Here is an 18538-nt window from a genome sequence, read left to right as displayed (position 1 = left end):
AGAAAGGCAGTCCTTGGCTAATACATTTACACTATTCTAGTGCAAGTGTGCAGAGCTGTGACAGAGACGCAGAGTGCTGGGGGATGTGCAAAAAAGGGCCAGTGTCGGGGAACAGAAGGAGTAAGAGGGATTCAGAGATTTAGAGAAAATGCAATACTAGGGATGGCAGTATTTTCTTAAAGTCACTTTTACATTAAAAATTTCTACTTGAACATTCCAAATTCCCACTAGCAATTTTTTTTTTTTTTTTTGGCCAAAGGGGAAAAACCCTACACTTCATCTTTGAATACTGAGTTGAGCACATTTAAAACATAAAGCCTCAATTAATTCCTCAGTTGGTAACTAGAAATGAACTTCTAATTCCCAGCAGAGTGAATCTGAAGAGACAATAAAGTACTATCTGGTCCTTTTTATAAGAAATGTTAGTAAAAAGGAAAACACTATTTCTTTTCTATAACAATATAATACTAAATTATTTTGATAAAAAACATCAAATAAAAAATAAAAGTTATTTCTCAACATTGTGAAACTGATGGACCATGGTTGGTACATATTAAAACTTACATCTTCTGCTTTTGAGCCTTGATCCTGTAAAGATTTTTGTAATTCTTCAACTTGTGACTGTACTTCCAGAAGTCTTTGATTCACCAGCCTAGAAATGAAATGTACATTAATTTTCCAAGTGGTGACTTATGTATGCCTTTTTTCCTTAGGTTGTCATATTAGTTAGAAAGTATAATTAGCAAAATCAAGTCTCATGTTATAGCAGTAGTAGTATAGTAGTGACCTGATGTCATGAGTGGCAGCTTACTTTTCTGATTATTTTTGGTATTGCTTGAAATTTTGAATGATGACTTCTAACACAGTGCTTGGGTGGGCACATATTTTAGAACCAATGTACTTATGCATATTAATTTCTCTGAAATTCACTTCAATACATGTTTATGAAGACTATGTCTCAAGGACTGTGCTCAGCACTAGTATTAAAAGATCTCTGCACTCAGGCAGGGCATGGTAGCCCATGCCAGCACTTTGGGAGGCCAAGGTGGACGGACTGCATGAGCTCAGGAGTTTGAGGCCAGCCTGGCCAACATGATGAAACCCCATCTCTACCAAAAACAGAAAAATTAGGCAGTCATGGTGGTGAGCACCTGTAAGTCCCAGCTACTTGTGGGGATGAGGTAGGAGGATCGCTTGAGCCCAGGAGGTCGAGGCCGAAGTGAGCTGTGTTCGTGCCACTGCACGCCAGTCTGGGCAACAGAGTGAGATCCTGCCTCACACACACAAAAAAAAGATCCCTGCCCTCACGGAATTACAGTCTAGTGGGGAGGAAAAAGTGTAAGCAAATAAAATACAATCAGATAAAAACTTCAAAGTAGTACATAGATGCATATAAAAATGATGGTCAAAGAAGCAATAACTCTCTGGAGGAGTTAAAATACTCTGGACTTGAAATGAGACTAGAACAATAAATAAAACATCTAGGGGTTAAGGGTGGAAAGGAGATTCAAGACAGAGGTCAGTATGTCCAAAGTATGCAGAAAAATAAGAGGATGCAGTGAATTCAGGAATGGTATGGATGATGAGTATGTTATGAGAGGAGGAATGGCTGGAGAGAAACTGGGGGAAAAGGAGATCAGCACAACCCTGTATGGAATACAAAGTGTCTGCTGGGATTATCCTGTTATCAGCAAGCCTCAAGTCAGGCTGAAACTGGAATAACTCAGATAACCTTAAATAACGCTGATTCCACGGCTTGACTTTCTTTTTTCTTTTTCTTTCTTTCTTTTCTTTTTTCTTTTTGAGATGGAGTCTCCTTCTGTCACCCAGGCTGGAGTGCAATGGTGCAATCTCAGCTCACTGCAACCTCTGCCTCCCAGGCTCAAGCAATCCTCGTGCCTCAGCCTCCTGAGTAGCTGGGATTACAGATGCGCACCACCATGCCTGGCTAATTTTTGTATTTTTAGTAGAGACGGGGTTTCACTATGTTGGTCAGGGTGGTCTCGAACTCCTGACCTCAGGTGATCCACCCGCCTTGGCCTCCCAACGTGCTGAGATTACAGGCATGAGCCACCGCACCCGGCCCATGGCTTGACTTTCATAAATTCTCTAGGTCATGATGCAACATTCAGGAGACCAGCTTACCTCCCAAGGTCTCGGGTGATACTGAAGGATTGCAAGAACGGAAAACATGGTCAGACAGATCATACAGGTAGTATGTCAGACAGATCACTTTGGTTTTAAAATGGAAGATATTATCAAAAAGGTTCAAGAGCAGGCATCAAGATGACAGAAGGCTATTACTATTGCTAAATATGCCTGAAATAGAAAGGGACAGAGGAGGAAATAGAAAGGGACAGAGGAGGAACTATCTTGAGAAAAGGCAAAAGAATATAAGGATTTTGGTATTCACTGAGAAGGGAAGACAAAAGGAACAGGATAAGAAAGAAATACAGGGATCTCATTTTACATTTGTTGAAAATGAAATGCCTAGAAATTTGTCAAACAGCTAGATACCTCAATCTAAAGCACAGAGAAGCCTGAGTTGAATATACAGATTTGGGAGCCATTTGGAGTTAACTGAGGCCATGAGCAAAAATGATATTGTCTAGAAAGAATGTGAAAAACAGTGTAAAAGACTAACAAAGAAGGCCCATGGCGGATCAACCAAGGGGTAGAAAGAGGAACCTCACCCTGAAGAATATCAGAGAATGAGAGAGAATGTAAGAGATGGGTATCATTGAAATAAAAAACTTGAAGAAGGGGGAACTGAATAACAACACTGAATATAGTAGAAAGATGAGGAAAGATAAAAGTCTTGAGTGCTGCTACGGGATTGGCCATTTAAGAGATGACCAGTTATCTTAGTAAGAAATGCTTTCGTGAAATGCTAGTAGTAGAAGCCAGACTGCTCCAACTTAAGGAGAAAACAAGATAACAAATGTTTAGAATCCAAACGGCCAAATAGTTTAATAAGAAATGCTTTTACTTAAATTACAAGAAATTATAGGTTTATAATTTAGAAAGGATCACAGTAAAAATTTAATTAAAGCTATAACTTTTTCACATCAAGGTAAAAAAATCTGAGTGGTTTTGAGTAACAAAAGAATAAATTACCTGAAAAATCCACATTCAATATGGGGGACACAGGTCCATAAACACATTACTAGTAGTACCATAATACTGTTCAGTCTTTTCAGAAAGCAAAATGGAAATATGTATTCAACTAAAAGATTATTTCAACTATCCATCTTAGTCATTTTTGAGATTATTTCATCAAACAATACTGCAAGCCAACTAGGTGGAAGCCATTGTAAACATCATAAAACACAATCCAGTATGTACCAAGATGTTCTTTGGAATGGTTTAAAAACAGCTAAATTCTCTCAATGGGGAATAGGTGAGCAAAAATAGTAACGTAACTGTTCAAGTATGAAGTATGTAAGCAACATAAATATAAGAAAATATTTATGAAAAAATGTATCTATAAAATACTCAAAAAATTGAAATAATATCAAGCATCTTCTCTGAACACAATAAAACTAGAAATCAGTAACAAAACAAATTTTGGAAACTATACAAACACATGGAAATTCAACAATACGTTCCTGAATGACCAGTGGGTCAATGAAGAAATCAACAACGAAACTGAAAAATTTATTGAAACAAATGATAATGGAAACACAACATACCAAAATCTATGGGATACAGCAAAAGCCATAGTAAGAGGGAAATTTATAGGCATAAGTACCTACATCAAAAAAGAGAAAACCTTCAAATAAACAACCTAACAATGCCACTTAACGAACTAGAAAGGGAAGAGCAAACCAAACCCAAAATTAGTAGAAGAAATAATAAAGATAAGAGCAGGCTGGGCGTGGTGGCTCACACCTGTAACCCCAGCACTTTGGGAGGCCAATGTGGGTGGATCACTTGAGGTTAGGAGTTTGAGACAAGCCTGGCCAACATGGTGAAACCCCATCTCTACTAAAAATACAAAAATTAGCCGGGGTGGTGGTGCACACCTATAGTCCCAGCTACTCTGGAGGCTGGGGCAGAAGAATCACTTGAACCCAGGAGGTGGAGGGTGCATGAGCCAAGATCGCGCCACTACACTCCAGCCTGGGCGACAGAGTGAGACTCTGTCTCTAAACAAATAAATAGATAAAAAATAAGGATCAGAGCAGAAATAAATGAATTTGAAATGAAGAAAACAATACAAAAGAGCAACAAAACAAAAGCCAGTTTTTTGAAAAGATAAACTGACAAACCTTTAGCCAGACTAAGAAACAAAGAGACAAGACCCAAATAAATAAAATCAGAGACAAAAAACGAGACATTACAACTGATACCAGAGAAATTCAAAGGATTACTGGTTATTATGAGCAACCATATGCCAAAAAATTGAAAAATCTAGAAGAAATGGATAAATTCCTAGACACATATAATCTACCAAGATTGAATCATGAAGAAATCCAAAACCTGAACAGACCAATAGCAAGTAATGAGATTGAAGCCATAATAAAAAGTCTCCCAATAAAGAAAGGCCCCAGATCTGATGACTTCACTGGCAAATTCTACAAAACATTTAAAGAAGAACTTATACCAATCCTACTCAAACTATTCTGAAAAATAGAGGAAGAAGGAATACCTCCAAACTCATTCTATGTGGCAAGTATTACCCTGATACCAAAACAAGACAAAGACACATCAAAAGAAAAAAAAAAAAAAAACTATAGGCCAGGCACAGTGGCTCATGCCTGTAATCCCAACACTTTGGGAGGCCAAGGCAGGTGGATCACCTGATGTCAAGAGTTCGAGACCAGCCTGGCCAACACGGTGAAAACCTGGCTCTACTAAGCTACTGCACTCCAGCTCGGGCAACAGAGTAAGACCCTGTCTTAAAAAAATATATATAAGTATAGGCCAATATAACTAATGAATATTGATGCAAAAATCCTCAATAAAATACTGCAAACCAAATTCAACAACACATTAAAAAGATCATTTATTATGACCAAATGGGATTGATCCCAGGTATGCAAGGATGGTTCAACATCCTCATACCAACTAATGTGACACATTATATCAATAGAATAAAGGACAAAGACCATATGATAATTTCAATTGATGTTGAAAAAGCATTTGATAAAATTCAATGACAATTCATGATAAAAACTCTCAAAAAACTAGGTACAAAAGGAACATACCTCAACATAATAAAAGTTACATATGAGAGACCCATAGCTAGTATCACCCTGAATGGGGAAAAACTGAAAGTCTTTTGTCTAAGATCAGGAACAGGACAAGGATGCTCACTTTCACCCTGTTATTCAACACAGTACTAGAAGTCCTAGCTAGAGCAATCAGACAAGAGAACCACCTCCTGTATTCAAGCAATACTCCTGCCTCAGTAGTAGCTGGGACTACAGGCGTGTACCACCACACCTGGCTAATTTTTGTATTTTTAGCAGAGACGGGGTTTCACCATATTGGCCAGGATGGTCTCAATCTCCTGACCTCGTGATCCGCCTGCCTCAGCCTCCCAAAGTGCTGGGATTACAGGCAAGAGCCACTGTACCTGGCCAAAAATCAGTAACTTTTTTTTTTTTTTTTTTTTTGAGACAGGAGTCTCACTTTGTTGCCCAGGCTGGAGTGCTGTGGCGTGATCTCAGCTCACTGCAAGCTGTACCTCCCAGGTTCATGCAATTCTCCTGCCTCAGCCTCCTGAGTAGCTGAGACTACAGGTGCTCGCCACCACGCCTGGCTAATTTTTTGGATTTTTAGTAGAGACGGGGTTTCACTGTGTTCGCCAGGATGGTCTCGATCTCCTGACCTCGTGATCCACCCGCCTCGGCCTCCCAAAGTGCTGGGATTACAGGCATGAAATACCGGGCCCAGCCAAAAATCAGTAACATCTCTATAGGCCAAGAGCAAACAATCTGAAAAAGAAATCAAGAATCCCATTTATGATCACTACAGATAAAATAAAATACCTAGGAATTAAGCAAAGAAGTGAATGAGCTCTACAATTAAAACTATAAAACACTGATGCAAGAAATTGAAGACACAAAAAAATGGAAAGATATTCTATGTTCATGAATTAGAAGAATCAGTATTGTTAAAATGTCCATGCTGGGTGCGGTGGCTCTTAGGGAGGCAGAGGCAGGAGGATAGCCTGTAATCCTAGCTCTTAGGGAGGCAGAGGCAGGAGGATAGCCTGAGCCCAGGAGTGTGAGACCTGCCTGGGCAATTTAGTGAGACCCAGTTCTCCACTAAAAGGAAAAAAAACAAAACAAAAACAAAGTACTCAGTATGTCCAAGTGCCATATGTTGGCATATTGTTGGCCAGATGCGGTGGCTCACACCTGTAATCCCAGCACTTTGGGAGGCCGAGGTGGGCGGATCACCTGAGGTCAGGAGTTCGAGACCAGCCTGGCCAACAGGGCAAAACCCTGTCTCTACTAAAATACAAAAATTAACTGGGCATGGTGGCTCATGCCTGTCTGTAGTCCCAGCTACTCGGGAGGCTGAGGCAAGAGAATCACTTGAACCTGGGAGGTGGAGGTTGCAATGAGCTGAGATAGTGCCAGTGCACTCCAGCCTGGGTGACAGAAACAGATTCCATCTCAAAACAAAACAAACAAACAAACAAAAAAGTCCATACTACCCAAAGCTATCTATAGATTCAAAACAATCCCTATCAAAATAACAATGATATTCTTCACAGAAATAGAAAAAACAATCCTAAAATTTATATGGAACCACAGAATATCCAGAATAACCAAAGCTATTCTAAGCAAAAAGAACAAAACTGGAGGAATCGCGTTACCTGACTTCAAATTATACTACAGAGCTATAGTAACCAAAACAGCACGGCACTTACATAAAAACAGACACATAGACCAGTGGAACAGAATAGAGAAGTCAGAGATAAATCTATACATCTACAGTGAACTTACTTTGACAAAGATGCCAAGAACATATTCTGGGGAAAGGGCAGTCTCTTCGATAAATGGTACTGGATATCATTATGCAAAATAATGAAACTAGACCCCCTATCTCTTGCCATATACAAAAATCCAATCAAAATGGATCAAAGATTTAAATCTAAGACCTGAAAATAATAAAACAAAACTGGAGAAACGCTCACCGGACATTGGTGTGGGCAAAGATTTCTTGAGTAATACTCCATAAGCCCAGGGAACCAAAGCAAAAACGAACAAATGGGATCACATCAAGTTAAAAAACTTCTGCATAGCAAAGGAAACAATCAACAAAGTGAGAGATAACTGACAGAATGGGTGAAAATACGTGCAAACTCCCCATCTCACAAGGGATGACTAACCAGAATATATAAGGAGCTCAAACAACTCTAGGGACATGGATGAAACTGGAAACCATCATTCTCAGTAAACTATCGCAAGGACAAAAAACCAAACACCGCATGTTCTCACTCATAGGTGGGAATTGAACAATGAGAACTCATGGACACAGGAAGGGGAACATCACACTCCGGGGACTGTTGTGGGGTGGGGGGAGGGGGGAGGGACAGCATTAGGACATATACCTAATGCTAAATGACGAGTTAATGGGTGCAGCAAAACAACATGGCACATGGATACATATGTAACAAACCTGCACATTGTGCACATGTACCCTAAAACCTAAAGTATAATAATAAAAAAAAAAAAAGAAAAACTCTAATAATCCGATTTTAAAAATTGGCACAAGGAGAGCTGGGCATGGTGTCTCATCCCTGTAATCCCAGCACTTTGGGAGGCTGAGGTGGGTGGATTGCTTGAGCCCAGGAGTTGAAGACTAGCCTGGGCAACATGGCAAAACCCCATCTCTACAAAAAAAATAGAAAAAATTAGCTAGCCATGGTGGACATGCCTGTAATCTTAGCTACTTGGAAGATGAGGTGGGAGGATCGCTTGAGCCCGGGCTGTCAAGGCTGCAGTGAGCTGTGACTGTGCCACTGCATTCCAGCCTGGGTGAAGGAGTGAGATCCTCAAAAAAAAAAAAAAAAAAAAAGACAAAAGATCTAAACAGATATTTATTTCTCAAAAGAGGCTGGACATGGTGGTTCATGCCTATAATCCCAGCACTTTGGGAAGCTGAGGTGGGAGGATCCTTTGAGTCCAGGAGTTTGAAACCAGCCTGTGCAACACAGGGAGACCCTGTCTCTCCAGAAAATTAAAAAATCAGCCAGGCATGGTGGTGTGTACCTACAGTCCCAGCTACTCAGAGGCTGACATGGAAGTATAGCTTGAGCCTGGGAGGTTGAGTCTACAGTGAGCTGTGATCATACCACTGCACTCCAGCCTGGGCAACACAGTGAAATCCTGCCTCAAAAAAATAAAATAAAATAAGAAAATTAATAGGCACAGAAAATGTGGTATATGTAGATGTATACAATTTAGCACTATTTAGCCATAAAAAAGAATGAAATCCTGTCATTTGCAAAAGCATGCATGAAACTGAAGGTCATTACGTTAAGTGAAATAACAGGCATAGGAAGACAAACTTCACACACTCTCACTTATTTGTGGGAGCTAAAAATTAAAAAAAAATAAACTCATGGAGCTTGAGAGTAGATGGATGGTTACCAGAGGCTGGGAAGGGTAGTGGGGAGAGGTTAATGGGTACATAAAAATAGAAAGAATGAATAAGATCTAGTATTTGCTAGCATAACAAAGTGACTATAGTAAAAAATAATGTAATTGTACATTTAAAAATAACTAAAGAGTATAATGGGATTGTTTATAACATAAATGATAAATACTTGAGAGGATGGATACCCCATTTACCCCAATATGATTATTATGCACTGCATGCCTGTATCAAACTATCTCATGTAACTCATAAAAATATATACCTACTATGTACCCACAAAAATAAAAAAAATAAAAAGTTCATCTACAAAATAAATGAGGATTATAATGCCTACCTCATGGGGTTGTTTAAAAGACTAAAGTGTGCCTAGCACAGTCCCTGCACATTGCAGGTATTCTATCAATGTGAATTGCTTCTATCTTTTTTCTCCCACTTCAGGGATTGAGATAGTTAACATTTTAATCAAAGTCTAATTGCTGAATATATACAGCTGTGGGATGCAGGGACCGGGTGAGCTTGAGATTATAGCATAGTCTGAGAGGTACAGAAACAAGATCAGGTCTACTTTGACAGAATTCCTGGGGAATCCTGATGTGGCTTCCCTCTCAACCCTCCACCCTCTTCTAATATTGTTTGAGGACTGGCAGGTATTACAGATACATTAAAGTGCTCTCTCTTGGGAAAACCAATTGGAAAGGACTTTAGAGGTCTACGACAGACTTTGCTTTCTGACAGGTGATATACATGGGCAGTGAGCAAACTGTAACAGACTCAGTGGGACCCAATGCTGTAAACTAGTAGGATATTAAGCTAGAGTCAAGGTAATATAAATACTCATTAAATTCAGTAAGAACAAACTTAGGGTAAGTCACTTAGGAGAAAAAACATCCTGTGAGAGGAAGACAGGAAAAGGAATAAATATTGTGCAAACGTAGTAGAAGGTAAATTGGCAAGAAAGAGGGCATGGACTAGGTATGGAGGCGTTGGAGTCAGGCAGCCAGGGTCTGAGTCTGAGTTCCCTCATCTGTAAAACTTTCATAAAGTAAGAACGCATATTTAAGACACCCAGCACAATGCCTGAGACAAACAGGTGCTTAGTAAATATTACCTGTTATCGTTATAGATCATAGGCAGCCATAATCTAAGTTATTCATCATCAGTGTTGTAATTTAAGAAACAATCACAACCCTAAGTTGTACCAGCGGTTAAGTCACACAGGAACTTGGGTGCTGATTAGTCATCCACAGACATGGACACTGTATAAATGACAATTGGCTGTCCTGTCTCTGGGAAAAAGAGCAACAATTACAAAGCCCGTGAGAAACAATGCAAAGCAGTATGAAGAAAGTTGTGGGTGTTTTCTCACTAAAAAAATACTAGGGTAGGGAGAGACTTTCCTGACTAAAATGGCTACAATACAGCCCAGAGGCAAAGGATGAATGAGGCGAACATCAAGACACTTGCACCAGAGGGACTGCCCGCCCGCCAGCCACTCCCGCAATCTCCCCCGCTCCACTGTCTCCATTTCCCACTTTTTCTGAGTACTTTAAAAAATCCCTCATTCTCTAGACTCCTAAGAGTTGATGTAAAATTTTCTCCTTCTGTTTATGCTTGATGGTGCTCTTATAATCACTCTAGCATTTATACTGATTTACACTGTTTGTTGATTCTATCTCAGTAGCTTTAAAATGTAAAGCTACAGGAAGAAGGGTAGGATGTGTACAACTGTCACAGCAATTGTGACTCCTAAGATTGACTTCCATCTGGGAGAAGCCAAATCAATCACTCAAAATAAACAAAGAATCTGTAATGTCGGGTGAGCTATGAAGCTATTAATAAAAACGTCGAATCCTTAAAAAATGACAGAGTATCACTGCAGTAAAACAAAAACAGAGCAAAACAAAACAAAAAAAGAAAACAAAAATTGTATGTTTGGGATCTAAGAAACATTTCAAAAAGGAAAAGAACAAAAAGACAGTCACAACAAAATATAAATGTAACCCTTGTCAGAGTAAATCACTGATTTTAAAGTAACTGACTTTGAGTGAATTGCACTATGTTGCTGAAAACTTACAAGCAGAAAAGTGATTTTCTTGTTAATTTTGCAGATTTTAAATTCTCACAATAAGTCAGTTGTTCCTAAGATGAATCCTTTTAGGGTCACAATAAATAACAGATTAGAAGAAAAATGCTTTGTCAATCCAATTACAAGGGAGCTACTGCTCTCCCCACACCAACAGAGCTCCAACACACTGGCCTGTGGAAATGGTAAACTCTATTAGCCCAACAACAACTGTGAATTGAAATTCTTGTGAAAGACTGAATTATCAGATTTTTTAAAATCCTCTAGTTTTAATTAGTGATTAGAAAGGGTAAATGGTAGAGCTCTGGTATCATTTTGCATGAAGAAGTAAAGAGGACAACACCATTCTAAAAAGGCCCAATGTTTTTTGGCAAGTCTGCCCAAAAGTGGAGAAATGGATTCAAGTTCTTTAAAAGGGAAAGAGAACAGCACATGGCCATTTTTCAAACTACAATTCAGATCTTTGTTGTTGGTTTTTTTGTTTGTTTTGAGACAGAGTTTTGCTCTATTGCCCAAGCTGGAGTGCAGTGGTGTGGCCTTGGCTCACTGCAACCTCTGCCTCCTGGGCTCAAATGATCCTTCTACCTCCGCCTCCTGAGTAGCTGGGACCACAGGCATGCACCACCACGCCTGGCTAATTTTTGCATTTTTTGTAGAGATGGAGTTTCATTCACCATGTTGCCCAGGCTGGTCTCGAACTCCTGAGCTGAAGCAATCTGCCCTCCTCGGCCTCCCAAAGTGCTGGGATTACAGGCGTGAGCCACCATGCCCTGCCAGTTCTTTGTTTAAAGGATTCAGAATCAAGGCAAATGAGGAAAACTTACAGCCAGATGCGGCCACCTATAATACTCTACCTATTCTCTGTCTCCAGTTCATTCTTGCGTAGATTTGCATCATCTAGAAGGCTCTGCAATAAGGCTATTTTTTCATTATCCGAACCTTCTTGGTTAAGCTTTAACATCTTATTCTCATGCTGAAGCCGAATAAGTTTCTCCCTGAATGAACAAAATAAAAACTAAATATTATATACAGTCACTTGGTGCATTAATATACAATACAGGTATCAAATCCAGCTAAGCACTCTTACAAATTTAATACCAGAACAGAAATGAAAAATAAAGAACCTGCAACAAATTCAGCTATTATAGCTGGTAAAGACATTACATTTCAGGTTTTATATATTTTCTTTATAGAAATAATACAGTCTCTAAATATCATGATTTGTAATAAATATGATTTCAAAATCCTATTTCTTCCCTGATTTAAATATTTAAACTATGAATGCATTGACTTGTTATTTGATTCTTATCAGAGAACATAATCTCTAATGCTATGATCTTAAATTATCAATCATTTGGTGGCAAGATACTATATTCGACAAGAATCACTTCAAGACATTCAGTCTACCCATTCCTGTAATATGTAAAATGAAATTCTTGAAACAAACCAGATCATTACAATCAGGTTACCGGACTGCACTGTTTTGGACTCTGTATATGCCAAAAGCTTACATTAAGGGATATTAAAAACAGTATCCATACAGAACATGCCACCATATTTACTGCAGGGACAATATAATTAAATGTTAGTTCATATGAAGGCATACTTGTTGAAGATACAATTCATTCTTTCTTTACATAGGGTCATCTTTAGAAGGCCCCATGAAGATAGTATGAACAGATACTAGATACTATGAAAAGCTGTGGAAAAGCTTCTTGCAGATAAAGAAAAATCAAAGAAAGAAAGAAACATACACACGCATTGCTCTTATTTTGTAAACACAGTAAATCTTGGTACCTGCTATTTACACCTAAAATTTCGCAATCTTTTTATATCATTAAACATACTTGAATATTTTAAATGACATGGCATTAAAATCGTTACTTATTTAATAAACACCCAATTATTGGGCATTTAGATTACTACCAATTTTGAGCTTTAACAAGTTAATAAGAATTGCTTTATAAATACACTTTTCTGTATATCCTTGGTTTTCCTTAGGATTAACTCCCAGAAAAGTAATTTTTGGATCAAAAGATAGGTGCATTTTTAGACAACAGACACATCCTGCCAATGTCCCCAAAAGAAAGGCTGTACCACTTTAATCTTTTCCCTTTAGTTTATGAGATCTCCAATTTGTCCACACTGTTAACATCAATGAAAAGTATCAAATATTAACCCACTGTCTAAAACATGTTGCAAAATTTTCATCCGTTTATCATTTTTCCTTGATAGCTGTCTTCTGGACACAGAGCATATTTTAATCTGTATCTAGTCATACTCAGAAAAGCCATATTTGCTGAATCCTTATCATCATTGTTTTTTTTTTTCCAGGCAGAATCTAGCTGTTGCCCCGGCTGGAGTGCTGTGGTGCAATCTAGGCTCACTGCAACCCTGCCTCCTAGGTTCAAATGATTCTCGTGCCTCAGCTTCCTGAGTAGCTGGGATTACAGGCATGTGCTAGCACGCCCAGCTAATTTTTTTATATTTTTAGTAGTGACAGGGTTTTGCCATGTTGGCCAGGATGGTCTCGAACTCCTGGCCTCAAGTGATCCACCTACCTTGGCTCCCAAAGCTCTGGCATTACAGATGTGAGCCACCGCGCCTAGCCTATCATTGTTCTTAGTTTAAAAAACCAACTGTATTACCAATAAGTTTCCTTACAAATTGTGAGTTGTTTTGGACATAACCACTTATTTATAAATGTTCATAAATACATGTTCATTTATTCAACAAATCTTATTGGTTCAATTATAAAGTAGCATATCAGATGGCAGAAAAGAAAAAGGTACACAAGATACTTCCAGACTTGGCGCTGCCTTACATGCCTTTTGTTTGTACTTCTTATTTTTTTTTTTTGAGATGGAGTTTCGCTCTTGTTGCCCAGACTGGAGTGCAATGACGTGACCTCGGCTCACTGCAACCTCTGCCTCCTGGGTTCAAGTGATTCTCCTACCTCACCCTCCCAAGTAGCTGGGATTACAGGCATGCACCATCAAGCCCAGCTAATTTTGTATTTTTTAGTAGAGACAGGGTTTGCCATGTTGGTTGGGCTGGTCTCGAACTCCTGACCTCAGGTGATCCACCCACCTTCACCTCCCAAAGTGCTAGGATTACAGGAGTGAGCCACCACGCCCAGCCCATTCATCCTTCTTAAACAAATGCTAACCAACAACTACAAATTGTTTCCATTTATTCAAAAAATACTTGAATGCTTATTTCAACTTTTACAGCGTTATGAAACCCTTACACAATTGTTATTTAATATCCACCAAGGAGTTTATGAAGAAGCAAGGCCAGTGTCCATTTTGAAAAGGGGCAAATAGGCCCCAAAAAGGTAAAAAGTAATATTCAGAATTAATCAGTCTCCTTTTAGTGGACACTTGGTGTCTCCCCCACTTATTTTTCATTTTTATACATAAAGCTAGTTATGCATAAAAATAAATGAAACTGGCTGGGTGTGGTGGCTTACACTTGTAATCCCAGCACTTTAGGAGGGCAAGGCAGGCAGATCACTTCAGCTCAAGGAGTTCAAGACCAGCCTGGGAAACATGGCAAAACCCGGTCTCTACAAAAAATAGCCAGGCGTGGTGGAACGCGCCTGAGGTCCCAACTACTAAGCAGGCTGAGGCAGAAGGATTGCTTGAGCCCAGTAGGTCAAGGCTGCAGTGAGCCGTGACTGTGACATTGCACTCCAGCCTGGGTGACAGAGCAAGACCTTGCCTCCATTATTATCTTTCCCAGACCTTTCCATGTGGTTAGCAGATAAATCTTTTTTTTTTTTTGAAATGGAGTCTCGCTCTGTCCCCCAGGCTGGAGTGCAGTGGCGCAACCTCAGCTCACTGCAAGCTCCGCCTCCTGAGTTCACACCATTCTCCTGCCTCAGCCTCCCAAGTAGCTGGGACTACAGGCACCCGCCACCACACACGGCTAATTTTTTGTATTTTTTGTAGAGACAGGGTTTCACCGTGTTAGCTAGGATGGTCTTGATCTCCTGACCTTGTGATCCACCCACCTCAACCTCCCAAAGTGCTGGGATTACAGGCTTGAGCCACCAAGCCCAGCTGGTTAGCAGATAAATCTTAATAACTAATAATTTTGCATGCTTATAGCTAAGCATAACTATTGTCTACAGGCCAAATGTCTTCATTGCTTAATGTCTGCTGAGGATACTCAAGCTTTGGACATAACAATTGGCTTTATATGTGTGAAAGATTGTCTTATTGAAGTGAGCAAATCAATTTTCCGTAGGCCAGTAGAAGAAAGCTTTTAACATGTTGAAAACATAAAAATTTAACACTGAGTTCATGTTGAAAGTGTCAGTGAGAAAGAATAAGGAAATGATCTTCTTCATATCGTAGAGAAGTACGTTTTCTCCAGGAATACTGTGCAGTGTAAGTGTGAACACCACAATCTCCTTACCTGATTTCAGGTGTAACAATCTCTGCAGCTAGACTGTCTGAAGACTCCTGACTTCCAAGAGGCATTAACCCTGTAAATATACAAACATAAATATAAGGCTAATGGAAAACACAGTTATACAACTTTCGATATGAAACCCTACTTTGAGCATTAATTTTAACAGCAAAAATCATTTTCAAGTAAAGGACCATGTCACAGTTGTCTTAAAATATTATTAAGTATTATTATTTTACCATTTTAAGCATTTTTAAGTGTACAATAGAATGGCATTCAGTATATTCACAATGTTGTGTAACCATCACTACTATCTATTTTCAAAACTTTTTCCTCATCCAAATCACAAACTCTGTAACCATTAAGCAATAATTCCCTATCCCTCCCTCCCCTATACCCTGGTAACCTCTATTCTATTCTTTTTTTTTTGAGACAGAGTCTCGCTGTCGCCCAGGCTGGAGTGCAGTGGCGTGATCTTGGCTCACTGGAGGCTCCACCCTCCGGGGTTCACGCCATTCTCCTGCCTCAGCCTCCCGAGTAGCTGGGACTACAGGCACCCGCCACCTCGCCCGGCTAATTTTTTGTATTTTTAGTAGAGACGGGGTTTCAGTGTGTTAGCCAGGATGGTCTCAATCTCCTGACCTCGTGATCCGCCCGCCTCGGCCTCCCAAAGTGCTGGGATTACAGGCGTGAGCCACCATGCCCGGCCCCAGCCTTACTTTTTAAATGTAATGATGTAACATACATATTTCTCTCTGTCAGGTTTATAGAAAATATTCCTTATTCTTTTTCTTTTTTTTTGTTTTTTTGAGACGGAGTCTCACTCTGTCGCCCAGGCTGGAGTGTAGTGGCATGATCTTGGCTCACTGCAACCTCTGTCTCCTGGGTTCAAGCAATTCTCCTACCTCAGCCTGCCAAGTGGCTGGGATTACAGGTGCCCACCACCACGCCCAGCTAATTTTTGCATTTTTAGTAGAGATGAGGTTTCACCATGTTGGCCAGGCTGGTCTCGAACTCCTGACCTAAGGCAATCTGCCTGCCTCAGCCTCCCAAAGTGCTGGGATTAAAGGCATGAGCCACCACGCCTGGCCACTTTATTCTTTTAAATGGCTCTACTGTATACAGTTGAATAAGAATACCATTCCTGTATTGCTGAACTTTCAGGCTGTTTCAAAATCTATTAGAAACAATGTTTTAATTCATTAGGGTAAATTTAATTCCTAGAGCAAAAGTGCTAGGTCAAAGGATACATACACAAAGAGGGTGTCCTAGTCCTTTTTCTGTTGCTTATAACAGAATAACTGAAACTCAGTAATTTATAAGAAACTATTTTTGGCTGGGTGTGGTGGCTCATGCCTGTAAACCCCAGCACTTTGGGAGGCCGAGGTGGGCAGATCGATTGAGCTCAGGAGCTCGAGACCAGCCTGAGCAACATGGTGAAACCCCATCTCCACCAAAAATACAAAAAATTAGCTGGGCATAGTGATGCATGCCTGTATTCCCAGCTACTTGGGAGGCTGAGGTGGGAGGATCACTTGAGCCCAGGAGGCAGAGGCTGCAGAGCTGAGATCGTGCCACTGCACTCCAGCCTGGGTAAAGGAGTCAGACCTCATTAAAAAAAAAAAAAAAAATTATTATTCACAATTCTAGAGGCTGAGAAGTCCAAGACTGAGGGGGCACATCTGGTAAGAGCCTGCCTGCTGATGGGGACTCTCTGCAGAGTCCTGAAGCAATACAGGGCATCACATGGTGAAGGGGTTGAGCATGCTCACTTGTTCACTCAGGTCTCTTTTTCTTTTTATTGAGGAGTTTCACTCTTGTCACCCAGGCTGGAGTGCAGTGGCGTGATCTCGGCTCACTGCAACCACTGCCTCTCAGGTTCAAGTGATTCTCCTGCCTCAGCTTCCCCAGTAGCTGGGATTATAGGCGCCCATCTCCACACCCAGCTAATTATTGTAATTTTAGTAGAGACGGGTTTTCACCATGTCAGCCAGGCTGGTCTCCTGACCTCAGGTGATCCACCGGCCTTGGGCCTTTCAAAGTGCTGGGATTACAGGTGTGAGCCACCGCACCAGGCCCTCTTTTTCTTATAAAGCCACCAGTCCCACTCCCATGATGACGCATTACTCCATTAATATATTAATCCATGGATGGATTAATCCATCCCTGAGGGCAGGGTCTTCATGCTTTAATCACCTCTTGAACGCCCCACCTCTCAAAACTACCACATTGGGTATTAACCTTCAACATGAGTTTCAGAGGGGTCATTCAAACTATAGCAGCAAGGTTAAAACCTATAGGTTTACAGGTGCAAAGAAACAAATGTGATAGTTTACATGAAAGGCCTTATGGTTTCTTGATGATATCAGAGCTGAAAGAAAAAGGGTTAAATTTCAGGTTAGATACTTAAAATTGTATAAAAACTCCTGTAGAGGCCGGGTGCAGTGGCTCACACCTGTAATCCCAGCACTTTGGGAGGCCGAGGCAGGCGATCACCTGAGGTCAGGAGTTCAAGACCAGCCTGGCCAACCTGGTCTCTACTAAAAATACAAAAAATTAGCTGGGCATGGTGGCAGGCGCCTGTAATTCCAGCTACTCGGGAGGCTGAGTCAGGAGATCAGTTGAACCCGGGAGGTGGAGGTTGCAGTGAGCAGAGATCACGCCATTGCGCTCCAGCCTGGGCAAAAAGAGCAAAACTCCATCTCAAAAAAAAAAGGAAAAAGAAAAAACAGCTTCCTTCCTTCCTTCCTTCCTTCCTTCCTTCCTTCCTTCCTTCCTTCCTTCCTCCCTCCCTCCCTCTTTCTTTCTCTCTCTCTCTCTTTCCTTTCTTTTCCCTCTGTGGCCCAAGCTGCCCCGCACCGCGCACTGCCTGTGACTGCCAGCGCGCGCCGCCTGCTTTTTCTCCTTTCCCTGCAGGCGCGATTTCGCCATGTTGGCCACGCTGGTCTCCAGCTCCTGACCCCGAATGCTCGGCCCGGAGTGCGGTGGCGTGGTCTTGGCTCGCGGCAACCTCCGCCTGCCTTGGCCTACCAGGGTGCTGGGATTGCAGCCCCTGCCCGGCCGCCGCTCCGTCTGGGAGGTGGGGAGCGTCTCTGCTCGGCCGCCCCTCTGCCCGGCCTCCCCATCTGGGAAGTGAGGAGCGCCTCTGCCCGGCCACCCATCGTCTGGGAGGTGAGGAGCGCCTCTGCCCGGCCACCCATCGTCTGGGAGGTGAGGAGCGCTTCTGCCTGGCCACCCATCGTCTGGGAGGTGAGGAGCGCCTCTGCCTGGCCGCCCCGTCTGGGAAGAAGTGAGGAGCGCCTCTGCCAAGTGAGGGCCTCTGCCGGCCGCCCCGTCCGGAAGGTGAGCCTCTGCCGGCCGGCCCGTCCGGAAAAGGCCACCCATCGTCTGGGAAGTGAGGAGAGCCTCTACCCGGCCACC

At 41.3% G+C, this 18538-nt stretch overlaps 1 protein-coding gene across 4 annotated transcripts in view; it reads right to left on the bottom strand.

Moving 5' to 3' along the window:
- The window catches only part of HOOK3 (hook microtubule tethering protein 3), a 137562-nt gene that overhangs the window by 32125 nt on the left and 86899 nt on the right, over nucleotides 1–18538 (bottom strand). For 3 of the 4 annotated variants that reach the window (XR_009211716.1, XM_058433737.1, XM_032144079.2), the window contains exons 14-16: nucleotides 15125–15194; nucleotides 11557–11697; nucleotides 565–652 (exon numbers count right to left, since the gene is read on the bottom strand). Coding sequence is in view for 3 of the 4 variants with exons in the window: in XM_058433737.1 (XP_058289720.1) it covers nucleotides 565–652; nucleotides 11557–11697; nucleotides 15125–15194 (299 nt within the window). In the remaining variant the exon portion in view is untranslated. The remainder of the gene's footprint in view (nucleotides 1–564; nucleotides 653–11556; nucleotides 11698–15124; nucleotides 15195–18538) is intronic. The other variant, XM_058433738.1, reaches the window with a different exon arrangement.

The sequence above is a fragment of the Hylobates moloch genome, unplaced genomic scaffold (genome assembly GCF_009828535.3).
Source record: "Hylobates moloch isolate HMO894 unplaced genomic scaffold, HMol_V3 SCAFFOLD_22, whole genome shotgun sequence".
In the NCBI taxonomy this organism is placed as follows: Eukaryota; Metazoa; Chordata; class Mammalia; order Primates; family Hylobatidae; genus Hylobates; species Hylobates moloch.
Note: the sequence above shows the minus strand (reverse complement) of the source record. Positions and strands in the feature narration are given on the sequence as shown.